This window comes from Dermochelys coriacea, chromosome 1 (genome assembly GCF_009764565.3).
Source record: "Dermochelys coriacea isolate rDerCor1 chromosome 1, rDerCor1.pri.v4, whole genome shotgun sequence".
NCBI classification, from domain to species: domain Eukaryota; kingdom Metazoa; phylum Chordata; order Testudines; family Dermochelyidae; genus Dermochelys; species Dermochelys coriacea.
Genome location: NC_050068.2, coordinates 15439614 through 15458806, shown reverse-complemented (window position 1 = coordinate 15458806; position 19193 = coordinate 15439614). Strand labels below are relative to the sequence as shown.

Sequence of the window (19193 nt, the reverse complement as noted above, 5' to 3'; positions counted from 1 at the left end):
GAGGGCAGTGCTGGCTCGAAACTGTCTTAATGTCTCCCTGATCCCCAGGGCTGCCGTGGGGTGGCCCATGGCATAATTTAGAGCAGCCTTATGGCTCATCTACATTACACCCAGCTGTAAAGACTTCCAGGGGGCTGTTCCAATGCTAGGGATTGCCGGCATGCAGCTGAACTGTAGCCAAGCCCTCTCTCCCTCTCTATGTCCATGACATGCCTCCTATGCTGGAGTGGCTGAGAGGGAGCAGCAAAGAAGTGACTATGCCCAGCTTTTTAGCCCCTCTGCACTGCAAGAATCTGACCCATCGTTTCCAGTTTTAACCTTTAGGTAAAGCTTTCTGGACAAAATAACCATTTTTCCATTTCAAGGAACGGGTGGATTTGCCTGCTGTTTGACACCCTTCTGACGTTTCATATGGTGACTGTGCAAACCTGCTGTACCCAGACCTTGGTTTGCATCACAGCTGTCAGTCACATTTAGAAAAGTATTTATGGGAGAATGGCAGCCATCCCACCTCCCAGCTGGAAGGGCTGCCTTAAACAGTGGAGAGCTAGTTTGCAGAGTATAAGCAATGAGGAGGGACCACTGAGAGAACAAGACGGGAGTATAGGTCACAACACAACTGGATTGCTGAGATCAGGGGCTTCTCCTGAGTCCCCACAGAATTTCCCTGCTGCATCTGTCTTTCACTAACAATAAAAAAATTAACTTCAGATGGAATTAATGAAACATTATAAATAACCTTCCTCATGGTCCAGCTGTTAGACGCCTCTTGGAGACTAACGACCATTTTGCACACATCCTCTGCAAGCCTAGTGACAGAGGAATCTGAGACAAGGAGGAAAAATAACAAGGGCTAGATGTCCTTGGAGTAGGAATAAGACGGCCCCTTACACCAGTGACCTGATCTAGCGCTATGCAAATAATGGATTTTTTGGTTCACTGTTAAGTCTGAAAAATTGGAGGGGGGTGTGAGGAAATAGTTTCAGGCTGAAGTTAAAACAATTTTTTAAATTTTCAGTTAATCAAAAAGTAAAACGAAACTTTGTTTTGGGTTGAACAGCATGTTTTGTTTTGATTTTGAGCCTTTTAAATTGGTTCTGAATTGTTTTTAAAAGTAAAATTATAGGAAATTTCTAAACAAAAAGTTGCTTCAGACGGAAAATATTGAAACATTTCCTTTTGAAAAGGTTGAAATGAAACATGTCCAGATTAAGAATTTTTGTGTTTTGTTTTCAGCACAGGAATACGCAAAACATTTTCATGCCACCAAATCAGCATTTTTCACTGGAAAAAATTTACACTTGAAAAATGTTGCCCTGCTCTAACCTGGACTCTATAGAAATAATTCAAATGCCCAGAGAAGCATCTGCAGGTACATTAGCTGGGATAAAAATAATAAGGGCTGTCAACCTTCATGATCATGGTATCAGCTGATCTCCAGTAGGGGTCTGGAAGAAAATTCCTTCCTGGGGTCTGGAAGAAAATTCCTTCCCTGACGCATGGTTACAGCCCAGAGCAAGGTATCAGGGCTCCTTGGTACTGTTCCCATGTAACCTCTCTGGGTCTTACCCAGCTGTAAAATGGGGATAATAATCGCTATGTGGCAGCAGCATTAGGGGGAACTGACTAATTAATCCTTGTAAAGTACTTTCAGATCCTCAAATGAAAGGCAAAGCAAGGCTCTTTCTCTGGGGCATCTGGGGTAAGTCACTGTCAGAGTTAAAATACCCGGCTGAGACCCAGGAACCAAATTCCAAGGGCTGAATATCCACTTGGTGAAATTCAGCATTGTCTTGTGATGCTCAGTCTTTGTCAAATGAGTCTATTTCTTAGCGCCATCTTGTGATGATTTCTGTGAACAGCAGCACCTTTATCGCTGCACATTGTGGGAGACGTGCCTGGATCTTAAAATAGAAACAAAACCATCCTCTTGCTGGCCCTTGCCTATCCCGTGTACAAAAGGTACACACCTCAGAAACAAATTTCAGCTCCGCTGTGTAATTTACTTCAGGCAAAATCTTCCCTGGAACACTATTATCAGTGGCACAACAAGGCCACACAGGACCCTGGTTGAAGAAGAGGTTAGGGACTCATTTCCCAATTCTCAAAAAGAAAAGGAGTACTTGTGGCACCTTAGAGACTAACAAATTTCTTAAACTAAAATTTGTTAGTCTCTAAGGTGCCACAAGTACTCCTTTTCTTTTTGCGAATACAGACTAACACGGCTGCTACTCTGAAACCTGTAATTTCCCAATTCTGAATTCTAAAATTTTCATTGTCCCCACACTACCCACCACCCCTAACATCCCCATATCCCCTACAATGCCCATAACTCACCACATTGCCCCCAACATACCCCACTCCCCCTAACCCCTGACCCTGCAGTCCCCCAACACTCACCACTCAGGGAATTGTTGTCATTAGAAATCCAAAGAAAACAGTCACAAAAACATTTCCATTAGTCCTAGTTTTGGTCATTTCCTTTTAAAACACGAATTTAAAAGCCAACCATATTTAGTGCTTTTCATTTATAAATCTCAAAGTGTTTTTCAGAGGAAGGTCAATATCATTATTCCCATCTGGAAAATGGGGAAACTGAGGCACAGTGTGGAGTGAGGTGACTTTCCAAGGCCACACAGAAACTTAATGGCAGAGCTGGAGAAAGAGCCAAAGTCTCTTGACTCCCAAGGCTCCCCCAGCTCCAGGGCTGCGGCGGGGAGAAAGGACTCCTACGGCCCTGGAGTTGGGAGAGAGACGTCTCTCCCATCCCTGCCACAGCCACGGAGCTTGAGCCAGGAGAGAGGCATCTCTCCCGTCCCTGCCACAACGCCGGAGCTGGGTCCAGGAGAGAGGCATCTTGTTCCTTCCCCCCGCCCCCCATAGCCCTGCACTTTCCACTCTCCTCCAAACCCCTATCACCTCACCCCACTGCCCCCACCCACCGTACACATTCTCCACGCTCCCCTGTGTGTGTGCCAGCGCTGCTGATGTGCAGCTCTTGATGGGTTCCTGTGCGGCCACGTAGGCGTGCATCTTAGAGGGAACACAGCTTGCTACCCCAAATGGAGTGACCCAGATATGTCAACTTGAACACACTGGATTAGATAAAACAATAAAACAAGTTTATCAACTACAAAGAGAGAGATTTTAAGTGAGTACAAGTAATGAGGCATAAAAATCAAAAATGGTTACATGAAAAATAAAGATAAAATGCCTCCTGATGCCTAACTTAAGAAACTATATAAGATTCAAAGCAAAGTCTTCTCACCACATGATTTCAGCAGGCTTACTGACTAAATTCTTTACATCAGGACCCCTTCTCCCAGAGTCCAACAGCTGCTTCCTTTGTCTCTTCAGGTGCAATGAATGCACTGGACAGGGAGAGAGAGAGAGAGGTGCTGGGGGGGGGGGCGTTGTCCTGTCCCTTTTTATAGTTTCAGTCCCCCTCTTGAAAAACATTTCCAGCTGAAACCCATGAGACACAGAATCTATGTGGAAGGATGTTCCCCGCTGGGGGTTTTTTTCACCTGTTTGAACTTCCTTTGTTTTCCCTCCCTGTTTGATGACTCCGTTTACTGCTTAAATTCAAATTTAGCAGAGCATACTTTCCTTTGTGTTAGGACAGACCTGTTTGCCAACTTCTGTTTGGGCGGGGCTGTGGGGTTTGGAACAGGGGGCAATAACATCACACAGGAAAATCTTATAACTTCACATACAATGTTGCCACACATATTCTATCAGGACAAGACTGACCTGCAAATTATGAGTTTTCCAATGGTACCGCACGAGGCACACTTTGTACAAAAATGATAACAATAGGGTGTGAACACAGGAGTGCATTCTGTCACAACCAAATCATTCCTTCCAGAGGGAAGGGCTCTGAATCGTACCATCAGGGAGGTGGAGTTTGTCCAGCCCTAGTACACAGCCAGGGGGCTGGCCCCCTACAGCTCAGATCCCAGGTTAACCATGAAAGCTCTGTGCCTCTGAATTCCCTTCCTGCTCCCCTCCTGTTGCTGCCCCCAGGTTTCCCCTCAGGGGATTTTGCTCTGTGGTGGAGCCAAGTGAGGCAGGTGTCTTTCTCCACTTGTTCAGGCTGGGGAGGCACAGGGAGTGTAGCACGTGACTTGCCCATGGTCACCCAGCAAGTCAGTGGCTCTCCTGACGCCCAGACCCCTGCTGTAGCCATTGGCCACACTGCCTCGGAGATCTAAGCCACACCCTTTCCTCTTTCCTAGGAGTGCCAGTTTCTCCCAAGCCACAAGGTCCTCATTCTTCATGAGGAGCGACACGGCTGTTCAGAAACTCTCCCAGGGCAACGGACACTGTGTGAACGGGGTCGGCGGGCAAGTCCACGGATTCTACAGCTTGCCGAAGCCCAGCAGACACAATTCAGAGCTCAGGGACAGCGCCTACGACCTCCCGCGGAGCTTTGGCTCTTACACTCACACTAAAGCCAGCCTCACTGGCTCTGACACGGATAACGAGGAGGTCTATACCTTTAAGACTCCTAACAACACCCTGTGCAAGGAGTTTGGGGAGCTCTCCACGGACTCCTATGACATCCCCGTCACCCCTCTCTCTGTATACCAGATCCCAAGGACATTCACACTGGACAAGAACCACAACACACTGGCCGTGGCCTCCAGTGATTCATCCGCTGCTCCCCCACCCCGGCCCCCTAAACCAGGGCAGATAGAGTCACGGTGGGGCAGCCCCCAGCAGCGCCTGCCGAATGGTGAAAGCATAGGTATGGTCTCCATGGCGGCTACCATTCCCAGGAGGAACACGTTACCAGCAGTGGAGAACAGCAGACTACATCGAGGTAAGTGTTACATTTAAATGGGGGTGTGGTGGGTCAAGGCATCTTTTCCCCAGATATCAAGTTGGACAGTACAGCCAAAGATGCTGACTCCATTAGAGAGAGGTGGGGCCAGATGCTCAGCCTATATAGATCAGCATAGTTCAACTGAAATCAATGGAGGTGCACTGGTTTATTCCAACTGAGCAGCTGGTGCTACATATTAAGGGGATGGGCTTGTGGCATATATGAACACCCCTGAATTTTTGGGTATGTCCAAATTCTGTAGTTGGTTCTTGTCTGTATAAAGGGCAGACAGATTCAGACAAAACCCCAGATTCAGTCACCCCCAAACTTTGGGGAGGTTCAGATCTAGATCAAAACACCGCTTTTCAGGCCCATATGTTTCTCAGCTCCTGCCGGTACATTTGACTTTTAATTCAACGATTGGCCAATGTTTTCAAAAGCTGCCACTGATTTTGGAGGCCTCGAAGTTTGGGCGCCCAACCTGAGATAACTAAAGGTAATTTTCAGTGCTCTCCAGGCCTGATTTTCACAGCAGCTGCAGCTCCCATTGACTTCTGACTGGAGTGGTGGTTCTTCAGCACCTCTGAAAATCAGAGTTGGGCCATCTCCAGCTGGACACGCACACCATGCACTTTTAAATTGTTTAGCGTAAAGCTGCAAGGAACTAACTGGCCGAGGAGAATAGTTAACGTAAGGTGGGGCCTTTCCCTCCAGGACACCCATTCCAGGCTGAGCTAGGTCAGCTGCAGCCAAATGCTGCTACCACCCTCACTAGCCATCAGTGAGGATAAATGAATAAAACAGCTGTGGAGTTCTTAGACCAACCTGTTTGAGGTGGGATAGAAAAAAAAGAGAGAAGACTTGCACAGTTTCAGAACTCCTTGCGCAGATACCCATCCTCTGCTAACCTAAACACACAGCATTTACTGTATAGCAATAACCAGCCATAGTTAAAGGTGAGCTGTTGAGGGCTCCATCTGTCAGGGGCACTATTAGAACTAGAGGAGTCACAAGCAGGCACCGTGTGTATTGTGAATCCATGATTTGTGTTTCAGCTTCTTCCTGTGAGACTTACGAATACCCCCAGCATGGTGGCAGCAGCACAGTTCAGTCAGCAGAGTCTGTGAATGACGGGTTCAACTCATATCTGGTAAGTTGATGCTACTATCACCTACTTGTCAGTGTGTGTCATGTGTCCCCCTCAGCCACAGAGGAAGTGAGTCTGCCATCCGTGTATGCAACACACACATTCCATGTGCCAGGACTGGCTTTTTGCTTCCGGTACAATTCCGATCGGCCCCTGAATGACTATGGAGGATGCCATTTTGTTCTACAAAATGGCGTCCATACAACATACATGCTAGGTCATGCCTTCCGTGGCAAATGTAGAATTTTGTGCCTTACTGAAAATGTCACTGTGACTCTGCTACAGCTGCCAGCTTGGGGACCTAGGGCGTGAGCTGGCTCCATTGACTCAATGGAAGTTTTGCTTTGACTTCAGTGAAAGAATTGAAGCCTTTGTCCTTCAGCTCATGCTGGAGCCCTGGAAGTCTGGTTCAGCCCTGGTGATGACAAACTTAACTGTTGTTTACTAGTAGCTAGATAAGCTCACATTATTCAGAACTGAGATTTGATTTGGATGCTTACACAAACCGTAAACATCCTGTGTTTTAATCATCGGACCAAACTACAAATGGAAGTGGTGGATTCTCCATCTCTTGATGCCTTCAGGTCACGACTGGATGCCTTAATGGAAGATGTGCTTTAGCCAAACACAAGTTATGGAGGGGTAACTGTGTGAAATTTAAGGGCCTGTGATATATAGGGGGTCAGACTATATGATTTAATGGTCTTTTCTGGAAATATAATATATGAATCTGAATCTATGATTCTGCAGAGCTAGGCTGGAAATGTTGCCAGCACAGACTCTATCATGAGAATTCTGATATTTCCTGCTTCCTTTTGAACTGGAAATACCATTAAACCAGCCTCTTGCACTGCATTTCTGTCATGGCTGGAGCCAGGACATGCAGAGATGCATGAGAAACAGAAGTAGCTGAACTATTTTCTAACCTCCGAGAAGGTTCAGTTCAGTTTGAAGTTTGCGTGAGTTTATCTGGATGGATTCCACCATCCCATGTTTAATCCCCACCCTGAACTTGGAGCTCAGTGAGATGTTTTGATAAAGATCATTATCAGAGCTGTGTACAAAATTCACAGTGGAAATGAGAAAGCTCATTTCTGAGTTTGCAGAGCTTCTGCAATCATGCTCTGAGGCCACACAAAGGGGTCCAGATCTGGGAATTCAAACCATCTTCCCAGCTCAATATCCTTCTGATACTCAAAAAGAAAAGGAGTACTTGTGGCACCTTAGAGACTAACAAATTTATTAGAGCATAAGCTTTCGTGTGCTACAGCTCACTTCATCGGATGCAGCTCACGAAAGCTTATGCTCTAATAAATTTGTTAGTCTCTAAGGTGCCACAAGTACTCCTTTTCTTTTTGCGAATACAGACTAACACGGCTGCTACTCTGAAACTTCTGATACTCAGTGCCTAAGTACAGCCTCTTGAAAAGCCAGAGCTTCTGAGCTGGAGGAATTGAGAGGCCGAGTTATTTACAGGCCATTATAGGGACACTGTAAATCCAGTCCACCTCACAGCAGGCTGTCCCAACCATCCCTGTGAGGGAGCCAGTATCATGATGGGAGGTGGCTAAAGTGTAGTGGAAGGGCCAATGGATGGGACCTGCCTTCCAGGAGACGTAGAGGAATCTGATCATTCCTCATGTACTGAGGTCACATCCGGAGACTGGATAGAGTTGTGGCTGGAGACATGGTCACTAGAAATACTGATAGCAGGAAATGTGGTGAGGTAGCCTTGTTTATTTCCCTACTGGCTGTGAAGTTGGGTCTCAATGGACATCTAGACAAACATCCATAGAGTGCTGGGGAGGATCCTGTGGTTGTAGTACATATTGGTATAAATGACATAGGGAGGTGTAGGAAGGAGGTCTTGGAAGCTAAATTAGCATGCTGGGGTTAGCGCCACACCTGGGCCAGCTAGTCAGGGAACCATCAGGGTCTCAATGTGAGGATGAGAAGATGTTGTAGAGGGGAGGTTTAAATTTATTAGAGATTCCTTAAGGAAAGGAGGCGACCTAATACCAAAGGGATGGGTTTCACCTTAACCCAAGTGGAAACTAGCACAGGGGGATTATTAAAACCAGGAGCGGAGGGAAAGCTGAGAGGAGCTACGGAGCACTTGGGTCAAGCAAAGACACTCGCTAAAGAGGACAGGAAATGTCAGCTCCTTGGGGCAGGGATTGTTTTCTCTTTCCCTGTTTGGAAAGTGCCTAGCCCACCTTAGGCAATGCTGAAAATCAATTGTAATATTAAAGGTAACTCTGCCTCTCTCTAGCACTAAAGGCTAGCCCAGAAATTACAGCTGAATGGGAGCAAAGAAAGATTGAGAATCAACACCAGAACTCCCCTGAACTTGGAACTCTTTGACGTTCAGATCCAAAGGCTGACATGAATTTGGCAGCTTTGATCCCATCTCCAGTGTAAATGTCTGCTCACTGTGATAGGGAGGGATTCAGTGGTGAGCTGGAACTGGTTCACACCAGTTTGCTAGAACCAGTTGTTAAATTTAGAAGCCCTTTTAGACCCGGTTGTTCCGCGAGGGACAACCGGGTCTAAAAGGGCTTCTAAATTTAACCGGCCAAAAGTGGTGCCTTAGGCACCGACTCCATGGGTGCTCCAGCGGCAGCTCCCCGCCCCACCCCCAGCCCCAGCTCACCTCACCTCCACTCTGCCTCCTCCCCTGAACGCGCCGCCATGCCCTGCTTCTCCGCCCCCCACCCCAGGCTTCCTGCAAATCAGCTGTTCGGCAGGAAGCCGGGGTGGGCTGAGAAGCAGGCGGTGGCTTCGTGCTCAGGCCCAGGGAGGCGGAGCTGAGCTGGGGGGGGCGCGAGGAGGGCCGCCCGCGCCGCAGCAGGTAACCAGGGGAGGGGAGCCGCAGGGGAACCACTCCCCGCCCCAGCTCACCTCCGCCACCCTGGGCCTGAGCATGAAGCCACCACCTGCTTCTCAGCCCACCCCGGCTTCCCGCTGAACAGCTGATTTGCGGGAAGCCTGGGGTGGGGGGCGGAGAAGCAGAGGGGGCGGTGGCTTCAGGGGCAGAGGCGAAGCGGAGGTGAGCTGGGGCCGGGCGCAGGGTGGGGAGCTGCCGTTGGGTGCTCTGCACCTACCAAATTTTCCCCATGGGTGCTCCAGCGCTTTTGATGTGATCAGTGGGGGAGCGGCCGCTCTCCCTGCTCCCCCCCTAGCTACGCTCCCCCGCCCCTAGGAGCCAGAGGGACCTGCCGGATGCTTCCTGGGAGCTGACCCATGTAAGCACTGCCGGGACTCCCCACCTCGCCCCCCGGCAGGTGCCTCTGGCTCTTAGGGGTGGGATGGGCACCCACTATGGTGGCCCACAGGACCCTCCTGCCCGGTTCTGGGAGCAGTCAGGGGACAGGGGAGGGGGGCGGATGGGGCAGGGGTCCTGGGGGCAGGTGTCAAGGAACGTGGGGGAGTTGGATGGGGCAGGAGTTCAGAAGGGCATGGGTGGGCAACGACCCCCTCGTGGGGTGAGGAGGGAACCCATTGTTAAGATTTTGGCAGCTCATCACTGGAGGGATTATACTCTGGAGTCTAGGCCACAGTGAGTTACACTGAATACTGCTGCTCGTATTTCATACCACACTAAATATCCTCTTGACCCTTGACTTCCCCTGTGCTTTCCAGCAAGCCAGAGCTGCAGTGGCTCGCTCCCACAGTGCTGACTCGGAGGACAATTATGTCCCAATGAACCCAGGCTCCTCATCCCTGCTGAACATGGAGAAAGCAAATGACAATTCTCAGAATCTCTACATCCCCATGAGCCCTGGTCCGCACCACTTTGACCTGCTGGGATTGTCCTCAACGACCCTCCCAGTCCATAAAGGAGGAGCCATTTCCCAGTGCCACAGGCGGCTGAGTGAAATCCAACCCCCTCCGGTCAACCGCAACCTCAAACCCGACCGGAAAGGTAAGACTAGTTCCTTGGACAGAAACTCCTGTACTTGAGGGGAATCTTCACAGGAACTCTGCCATGACTAATTATAATACTTCAGACAGCTGAATAGAAGTATCAGATTGTGCCACATAACCATGGGGGAACAGCGGTGCACAGCCTCCAGGCAAACACGGGGAAGGGCACTCACTGCCTTTCAGAGCCCTCCAGCACATATTGACTGCTACAGCCCTGTGCAGGGCACTGCTCCCCGCCCCAGCACAGCCAGCCAGCTGCACAGGTCACTATTAGAGCAACTCGGAAAACTACTTATGGAACAGAATATAAATGTCTAAAAAATTAAACTTTTTAATCTTTTTCCAAATCAAATTTTGGGGTGAATTTTTGTTCCATGAGAAAGTTTGGTTTTTCAGTTTGATGGGGTGGGGGGTGGGGGGGAACACTCAAGTTTTGGAATTTACCATGAAACAAAAATTCCAATTTCTGAGCAGCTCTAACCAGGATCTATGTACAGAGCATTAGCCCCAACCCCTCCCCACTCCTCTTCCATCTTCAGGGATGACACAACCTTCATAGCCCTTATGCACAATAAGTGGAATTCTTCCTGGCCTTTACACAAGGCCCTATAATGGGGAAGGTCCTTGCTTCTCCCCCTCCCTCCCCCCCCGCCGCATCCTTTAAGAAACAGAAGAAATCTGTCTCATAGCAAGTAATCTGCATACCAAAAAATGTACCTTCAAATCAGGTACTTGACACACTTGTCATGTGTCACTATGGGCCTAATAACAACCCCATTGTCTACAAAGGGAGCTGGATCAGTACTGCCTTTATAGCGGTGCATGTTCTTTCCCCAGAACCTGCCATTATACTGAAAGGTCCAAGTGGGAAATACAGAACTCCATCCTCCTCATGTAGATTAGGCCACTAGGCACCACAGCTCTCTTTGAGAGGAAGGTGGTGTTGTGGTTAAGGCATTGGTGTCTGGCATTGTAAGTTCAAGCCCTGACTCTGTCTCAAGCTTCCTGTATGACCTTGGGTAAGGCTCTTAGTCCCGCTCTGTAAAATGGGGATACCAGTTTGTTTAGACTTGCAGCAGAGTCTGTTTCTTGCTATGGGTACTTCTACCTTTGGAGCTGGTAGTGTAATTGAGGAAACATACCCATGCTAGTTCTTACTGAGCTAGTGCACTAAAAATAAAGCACAGCCATGGCAGCACAAGCAGTGGGAGGGGCTAGCTGCCCGAGGTATGTGCTTTTGCAGCTAACCATGGTAGTTGCATTCTACTTTTAGCATGCTAGCTCCATCAGAGCTCACACGGGCATGTCTCCTTGTTCTGGAAGTTATATCTCCAGCTCAAAATGGAAACATACACTATGGGTATGTCCATAGCGCCTAGCACCATCTCTGTAGCCACTGCCATAACACCAATAATCATCCGAGTTCAGGAAACAGCAGGAGACCTTTTAAGCTGTCATGTTTTTCAATTGTCGTAACTGATTAATTAACCATTTGCTTAAATTCACCATTTTGAAAATAAAAGAACAGACTGGAATTCAGAGCAACTTGGAAAGTCTCCTGGTTTCTCACACATTCAGATGGAAGCTGCAGCCTGGGTGTTGTACTGCCCAGTGCAGTGAAGATGAATTGCAGGAATCACTGGGTAAATTCTCTTGCCTGTGTTACACAAGAATTCAGACTAGATGATCTAATGGGCCCTTTTGGGTGTAAAATCTATGGCTCTGAGATACTGATTGTGTGATGGTGCTATTCAACAGGCATGAGGTGCCCAGCACATGACAGGATTAGACCACTAGTCTGTGTTTTAAGAACATAAGAACGACCATACTGGGTCAGACCAATGGTCCATCTAGGCCAGTATCCTGTCTTCCAACAGTGGCCAATGTCAGGTGCTTTAGAGGGAGTGAACAGAACAAGTCAATTATCGAGTGATCCATCCCCTGTCGCCCACTCCCAGCTTCTGGCAGTCAGAGGCTTAGGGACACCCAGAGCATGGGGTTGCATCCCTGACCATCTTGGCTAATAGCCACTGATGGACCTATCCTCCATGAACGTATCTAGTTCTTTTTTGAACCCAGTTATACTTTTGTCCTTCACAACATCCCCGGCAACAAGTTCCACAGGTTGACAGTGCATTGTGTGAAGAAGTATTTTCTTATGTTTGTTTTAAATCTATTGCTTATTCATTTCACTGGGTGACCCCTAGTTCTTGTGTTATATGAAGGGGTAAATACCTTATTCACTTTCTCCACACCATTCATGATTTTATAGACTTCTCTCATATCCCTCCTTAGTTGTCTTTTTTCATACTATCAACATGGTAGCTGCCTATTGTTACAAAGTGCTGTATTATTACAGTTAGTTAAATCCCAATCTTTCTGGACAGCAGCGCTCTCCTCTCCTTTGTAATGAGCTACATGATACAGAGCAGATTTCCTTTTAAAATGCTTCACAGAAAACCTTCTGGTCGGAGCACACTGCAATTAAGTGGCATGTTGATAATGTTAATTTCTGACTGACGATCAATAGAGGGAGGCTTTTCCAAGTCTAATAGGCATCAGTGTTTCTTTAATAAGCCTCACCTACATGCTGTCCTTCTGGGCGTTTTTGGCTAATATCATTCCCGTAGAATACACATTCACCCCTCTGGGGCCCATACAACGGAGCCAGCAGGAGTGGGGTGTGCACATGGGAGGGATAAATTCTGCTCTGATTTCTCACAACCCTTGCATGAATGACTGCAGGAACGCTGTGGCTGGGAATGCTCCTTGACAGCAAGGATAGTTCGGGGGGGGGGTTGGGTTGATGATCCATGTGGCTGTGGAGGCCTTTGCATTTTATTTTTTAAAAGATGGTGATTTAGTGTTAGGCAGAACTTAAAGAACATGTTCACTGATGAATAAGTCCTCCTTCTGCGACAGCAAAGCCAACGCCTCTGGACCTGAGAAACAACACGGTCATCGATGAGCTTCCCTTCAAATCGCCGGTCACCAAATCTTGGTCCAGACCAACGTGAGTACACTGCGGGGAGTCTTAACTCCTGCAACACCATCATGGGCCAAGCTCAGGCCATGTCCACATTAGTTGGACTTACTTAGCTTCAGGGTGATAGATTGTGATGGCATAGCTAATTCACTAGGAGCCACATTCTAGTCTCAGTAATATCTGTGTCATTCTGGAATATGGCCATTGCAGTCAATGGAGACGCTGGATTTACACCAGTTTGACTGAGATGTAACTGATCCTAGATCTCCAGTGTAGGCAGCACTAAAAAGAGCATTTGGGTACTTTTTGTGCTAGTCTCTTTAATATCTCTTGCTGTTACGGGGATGTGTCTTCTATCTTGCAAGACTTGCAATTTTGATTTTGAGCTGGAAATGGGCCCCAGCTGGAGCCAGATCTGAACTTCCCTAAAAGCTTGAAGATGTCTGGATTCAGGGTTTTGGCTTGGTCCATTTTATAAGCAGGGGCGAGCTGCAAAGCTTCAATCTGGATCAGACTTTCTCAAAGCATGGTGATGTTCAGATCTGAAATTACAGTCTTGGCCCCAATTCTAGCCCATCCAGAGAAATGCTAATTTTCTACCTGATGGTGTGATAAAACTCTGTGAATACAGGAGAATTGCCTCAAATTCGACATTGAAATCCAGTGCATTACAAAGTGCTAATTACCAAAAAAAAGTCCAATGGTTAATCTCACTTAGAGATAGTTGCCTTTTTCAGAATTGTGCATAACCCAAACCACACCTAAGTCAGATAGTTTTGGTCCAAACTCAGAGCAAGAGTAGTCATTGGCTGGCTGAGGTTTACAAAATCTCTGAGTGAACCCAGACTCAGCGGAACCTGGAATCAATATATGGTTTCATTTCAAAACTAGCTGAAGCCCACAGTGTCAATGCAAAACAGGATGGCACTCAAAAGGTTTTGACTGAGTTTTGCTTTGAGGGCCCTATAAAGCAAAGCTCAGCTGGGAGGAACTCTGCAAATTGAAACTAAAGAGCTTCATACGAAACCCTCTAACCCAAAAGTGCCAGGATTCACACAACTCCAGTTCTGCCACTAGTTCATAGTCTGACATTGTCCTATATGGGGACATTGGCTGTTATGACAGTTATAATAAATTGGATTGTTTGGAGACTGACTGCAGGGCATGAGAGCTGTGTGCTCAGATCACTACATTAGGAAACATACAGAGCTTTGGTTTTGATTGACAGGACGCCTGACCCCACAGAAGCTAATGGATTTTTCCCTTATCGACTAATTTTATGACCCTTTTTTACTGCCTGGCAACCAATAGCTTTTTAAGATGGGAACTTCAGTAACAGACTCTGATTGCATTATGTTATTCCTTATACAGTAATTAGATCTGGTTGACTGAAAACAAGATGAGGCCTTCAAGGTCTAGCCTGCCATCAAAATGCAAGTAGGCACAGTAAATGCAAGCTTGAAGCTGTGATTAGTATGGAGGGGAAATGGCGCGAGAAGCTCGGGGGCTCTATGTGCTGTCATAAGGGGATTGCAATTAAATACATCCTGTGAGATAAGAGTTTATGGAGCCTGGACTCTAGTAATATGGTAGCAGGAGAATTGAGGCTACATAAAGAAACACGGTGATATTAAACAGAAATGAGCCAGAGCTAAAGGCCCAAATCTGGACCCTCCCTGATTTATGGGAAGGTTGGGTTTTGGAGACAAACTTTATAAATGGTCCTTCTTAAGTGGCACCAAAACCCTGGATCTCATTCATGAGCTGCAGGAAAGTTCAGACTTGGAGCCCAGTTCTGCAGCTCTGACCCATCCCTAGTAAGTGGTGAGCAGTGGGGTCCTGTGGCTGTAACTAACTCATTGGCACCTCTCATTGCAGCCAGACTTTCAACTCCAGCGCCTCACAATACTGCCGCCCGGTTTCCACCCAGAGCATCACCAGCACTGACTCGGGAGACAGTGAGGAAAACTACGTGGCCATGGTAAGTCCTGTTCGGACTGGCAAGCTACCTATGTTCTGCAGTGACTTGGGCTCTATAAATGCAAACCACGGGTAGTGACCGTAGTGTTAAAGATACTCAGATCTATGGTGATAAGGCTAGTATATATCCTTATATGGATTACAGGGCAGTTGTTTGTAACATGGCATTCTAACATGTATCTATATGAAACATCCTATTGTTTTTTAATTATTGTTTTACGTTGTGGAAGCAGAGAATGAGAGTGGACACAGACATACTGAGTGCTTCTCCCTCCCACATCAGAAAGCTCAAAAATGACCCTTCCTTTATTAAGTACTACCCTACATCATATCATGGTCCTCTCTGGGAACTGGAGGACCAAAAACTCTATTATTTTAATGCCATGCCACATTTTATTGTACTTGCTTATTTTTAGATTGATTTTTAGACCCTTCTTCCACAGGAAGTGCTGGCATTCTCTGACTGTGTGTGGGGCAGGAGCCATTCATACTGCCCCAAACACGAAAAGACAGGTTCCCAGCTGCTATAATCAGTGACGTTGATGAAAGAGACAGGAGAATTTGTGTCTCTTACAAAGCTGCTACCCCATGACCTATTATTAATCAATTGTATTAAAGCTTACACAGAGCTCTTTGTCATGCTGGGAAATGTATTCACAGTGTGTACACATTTCCCAGACCTGAAGAAGAGCTCCATGTTAGCTCGAAAGCTTGTTTCTCTCAACAACAGAAGGTTCAATAAAAGATACTACCTCACCCACCTTGTCTCTCTAATATCCTGGGACCAACATGGCTACAGCACATTGCATACAGTTGTATTTAACACTGTTGATTAAATCTACCTGCAGTGCAGTGTAGCGAAGTGTAATGATGATTCTGGGCCCAGTTATGGCCAAGCTAAGGCCTCCTTCCAGCAAAGCACTTAAGCATATGTTTAACTTCAGGCATGTGAGTAGTTCCATTGAAGTCAATGAAACTGCTCAGGTGCATCAAGTTAAGCATGTGATTTGGGCTATCGGACCCCACTGAATTCAGGCCACTGTACTGTTCTCATGGCTCCTGACCCAAATTGCAGAGGGGTAAGTGAGGGGGGAATTCAGGCCAGGCTCTCCCTTAAAGTGCTACCAATGTTGGATTTTGGTTTTAGGTCCCTTGTATTCTCCTTGTTTCATTAATCCTTTTTTCTCCCACCTCTTTCCTACATTAGCAAAATCCTGTTTCTGCTTCTCCGGTTCCTAGTGGCACCAACAGCCCAGCAGCAAAAAAGAGTTCAGGGAGTGTGGATTATCTAGCACTGGACTTCCAGCCAAACTCACCTGGGCCACACAGAAAGGTATCTTGGGTTTTTTTAAAAATATTTAATTAAATATTATATATTTTAATGGTTTGAAGCCAGCTCAACAAACAATAGGGGTCCGATGCTCAGCGGAGATAAGGATGCACTGCTTCAGTGATGTCAATGGTTTTGGATCCATTTAATCCACCTGAGGATCTGGCCCTGTATATTATTCTAGGCCAAATTCTGCCCTTACTCGCATACCTGCAGCTGCACTGGAGGTGTAACTAAGACCATTGGAGGCAATGGCTTTTATGGCTGTAAAGGAGAGCAGAATTTGGCCCACCTACTATAGATCCTATATTAGGCTAAATTCAGCTTTCACTTAAGTCAATGGGAAGATATCCCTTTCTATGGGAGCTGGATTAGATCCCCTCATTCCTTTCTTACATTTTCAGATGCAGGATCTCCAAAGTGCCCTGGCATAAACTATCCAAAATGACGTGTGATTTGGATGCCCAACTTGAGACACCTTGAAGAGGACTGCTTTTTAGAAAGTGCTGAGCACCTAACCATGGAAAATCAGACTTCCCTTAAGGTGCATCAAATTCAGTATCAAAATCACAAGTCACTTTTGAAAAATGAAGTCCCTATCTATGAGCCAAATTCTGCTGAGCCAATTAAGACGCTGCCAAATGAGGACTAGCCAGCAGGAACAGATGTACCAGTGATGGGAAACACCAGCAAAATGGCTTCTAGGTAACATGTAATAGAGTTACTGGCTCTTCATTATGTTCAAATCTGTATCTTAAATACAACACACCTATATAGTGTCTTCCATGCCAACTACATACATTACAGAATACAACAATACACATACTAGAGGGGTGTCATAAAGCTGCAAAAATCTAATCTGGATCCAGTTTAAGATTTTCTGAACCTCCAAAGTTTGGATCTGGGATTTTCGATTGTGTTTCTCTAAAAGAGTTAAGCAGCTGCAGAGGGACAAGAAAATTAAAGTACTCTGAAAAGCAACTATGTAAAAATGGCATCTTCTCACTCAGCAGATCTGCTCCTTCTGTGAATTTGGAGCCACACCTGCTTCTTTGAATGACAAAAATAATCTTTTACTCCTTGTTAGCCCTGCAGCGTCAACACAGCTAAGAGACGGGGAGCTAGATTCTAGTCTTTCTACTGTGTCGTTAACAGTTGCATACTAAGAACCCAGTTGGACTCTTAGATCCCAGGCTGAGTTTGCAGCACTGGCAGTTAGAAAGCAATATTGTTTTGCTTGTAAACTGAGCACATTTGACACAGAGTCACTGAGAGACAATAAACATGGAAGCCCATGGTACCATTTTTACACTCCTCTTTCAGACCAGGCTCTCACTTTGGGCCTGATCCAAAGCCTATTAAGTCAATAGGAGTATTTTGATCAAGGCCTCATTAAGAAATAAGAGGGATCTAAAGGCATTTGCAAGTAATGTAAATGAAGAGCTACCAAGGCTGAGATATAGGCAGGTGGTTCCAGATAGCAAGAGCTGCAGAGAAGAAGGCTCTTGCAGTACGAGTGGTGAGATTGTATGAGAGGACAGAGATGAGGCCAGCAGAAGCAGCGAAGTGGGCTAGATGTACTCTCACTATGTCACGCTGTGTTCTCCTCCCCTGTATCCAGCCCTCCACATCGTCAGTCGCCTCAGACGAGAAGGTCGATTATGTGCAGGTTGACAAAGAGAAGACACAAGCCCTGCAGAACACCATGCAGGAGTGGACCGACGTCCGGCAATCAACAGAGCCCATTAAGAGCATGAAGCAGTAATGGACGGGGCAGATGGGGACAGCCATCCAGACAGGCAAATGTCCAAGAGGTTTTCCCAGCCTGGGGTTCCCCTGGGTATGCGAGCTCACTTTGGGGTTGCATTTCTACAGTACTGTTGTTTGGGTCTTTTTTTTTTTTTTTTTTAAAGAAACTTACTTAATTTCAGGGGAAGACTTGGCAGATATTGTTTGCCAGGAACAAAGACCAACTACTTGCAGTGGCTGGGTTTGTGCTGTTACTTTAGTGGCTGGATATACTGTTCAGGAACTTAAAACTTAGCAATACTGGGCTCACAAATGCCCTGCATGTCTTTTGCTTACAGCTGTTATTAAAGCCACCTTGTACCTGCTAACACTGTAGTATCTCTCTCAGTCTTCTTCCGTATTGCACACCTGAACTGTGCCGAATGTATAATGGTTTGGTGGCGTCCTTTACAGGACACGGATTCCCGCTCCATACCGTATGGTGGTCCTAACCTCTTCAACCTCTTTAAAAACAATGGGCAACCGCCAGGTCTAATTTGTACTTGTTTTATTATCAAATCGCTTGTAAATAACGAACCAACATGCATTTGTAACCTGGCATGTCTCCATCAGGCAGCATGGCTTGTGTGCCAATACCTGTGGCCATTCTGTAGCTTATAAAGTGCCCAGACTGACTGACTGGTTGAGACAACCTTAGACCTCCAGGGCTAATCTCCCCTTCCCCATAGCACATACATAATGTATTAAACAGCAAGATTTACTGAGGTGCCTCTTCTTTTTAAATGGGTATTGTTGGCGGGGTGGAGTTCAAAGCTCCCCAAAATTAAAGGGCTGGCGGGATCAGCTTGTGAAAGCGGAATTAAAGGACTAGAGGCTTGAATCCAATGGGAGTTCTTTCTCTGACTTCAATAGGCTCTGGATCTGGCCCTGAGGGCCAACTTCAGCCCAGGGCAGCAGCATTTGCAGCCCCATTGGGAGACAATTCTGCTGCCGTTGAAGTCAGCAGAAGCTTTGCCATTGATTTGCAATGGGAGCAGGAAAAGGCTCCCGAGTCTGAGTGGAGAATTAGGCTCATGTTTGACTTGTATGGCTTAATGATGAGTAAGGGAGATGTGATATGAGGCTGTCAACAAGGATCTGGAGAGCGTAGATACTGTAACAAGGAAAGAGTGGACCTGTTTAAGAGGCCCAAGGAGGTAGAACTAGGTGTGTATTGCAATGGAGTTGAGTGAAAGAAGTGTAGGCT

General features: G+C 46.6%; 1 protein-coding gene across 2 annotated transcripts in view; it reads left to right on the top strand.

The window, feature by feature from the left end:
* Window positions 1-18315, top strand: part of GAB2 (GRB2 associated binding protein 2) — a 195815-nt gene extending 177500 nt beyond the window's left edge. For both annotated transcript variants that reach the window (XM_038387664.2, XM_043504087.1), the window contains exons 4-10: window positions 4239-4825; window positions 5884-5978; window positions 9618-9900; window positions 12825-12915; window positions 14767-14869; window positions 16076-16201; window positions 17820-18315. In XM_038387664.2, coding sequence (XP_038243592.1) covers window positions 4239-4825; window positions 5884-5978; window positions 9618-9900; window positions 12825-12915; window positions 14767-14869; window positions 16076-16201; window positions 17820-17963 — 1429 coding nt within the window. In that variant the 3' untranslated portion in view covers window positions 17964-18315. The remainder of the gene's footprint in view (window positions 1-4238; window positions 4826-5883; window positions 5979-9617; window positions 9901-12824; window positions 12916-14766; window positions 14870-16075; window positions 16202-17819) is intronic.
* The last annotated feature ends 878 nt before the right edge of the window (window positions 18316-19193 follow it).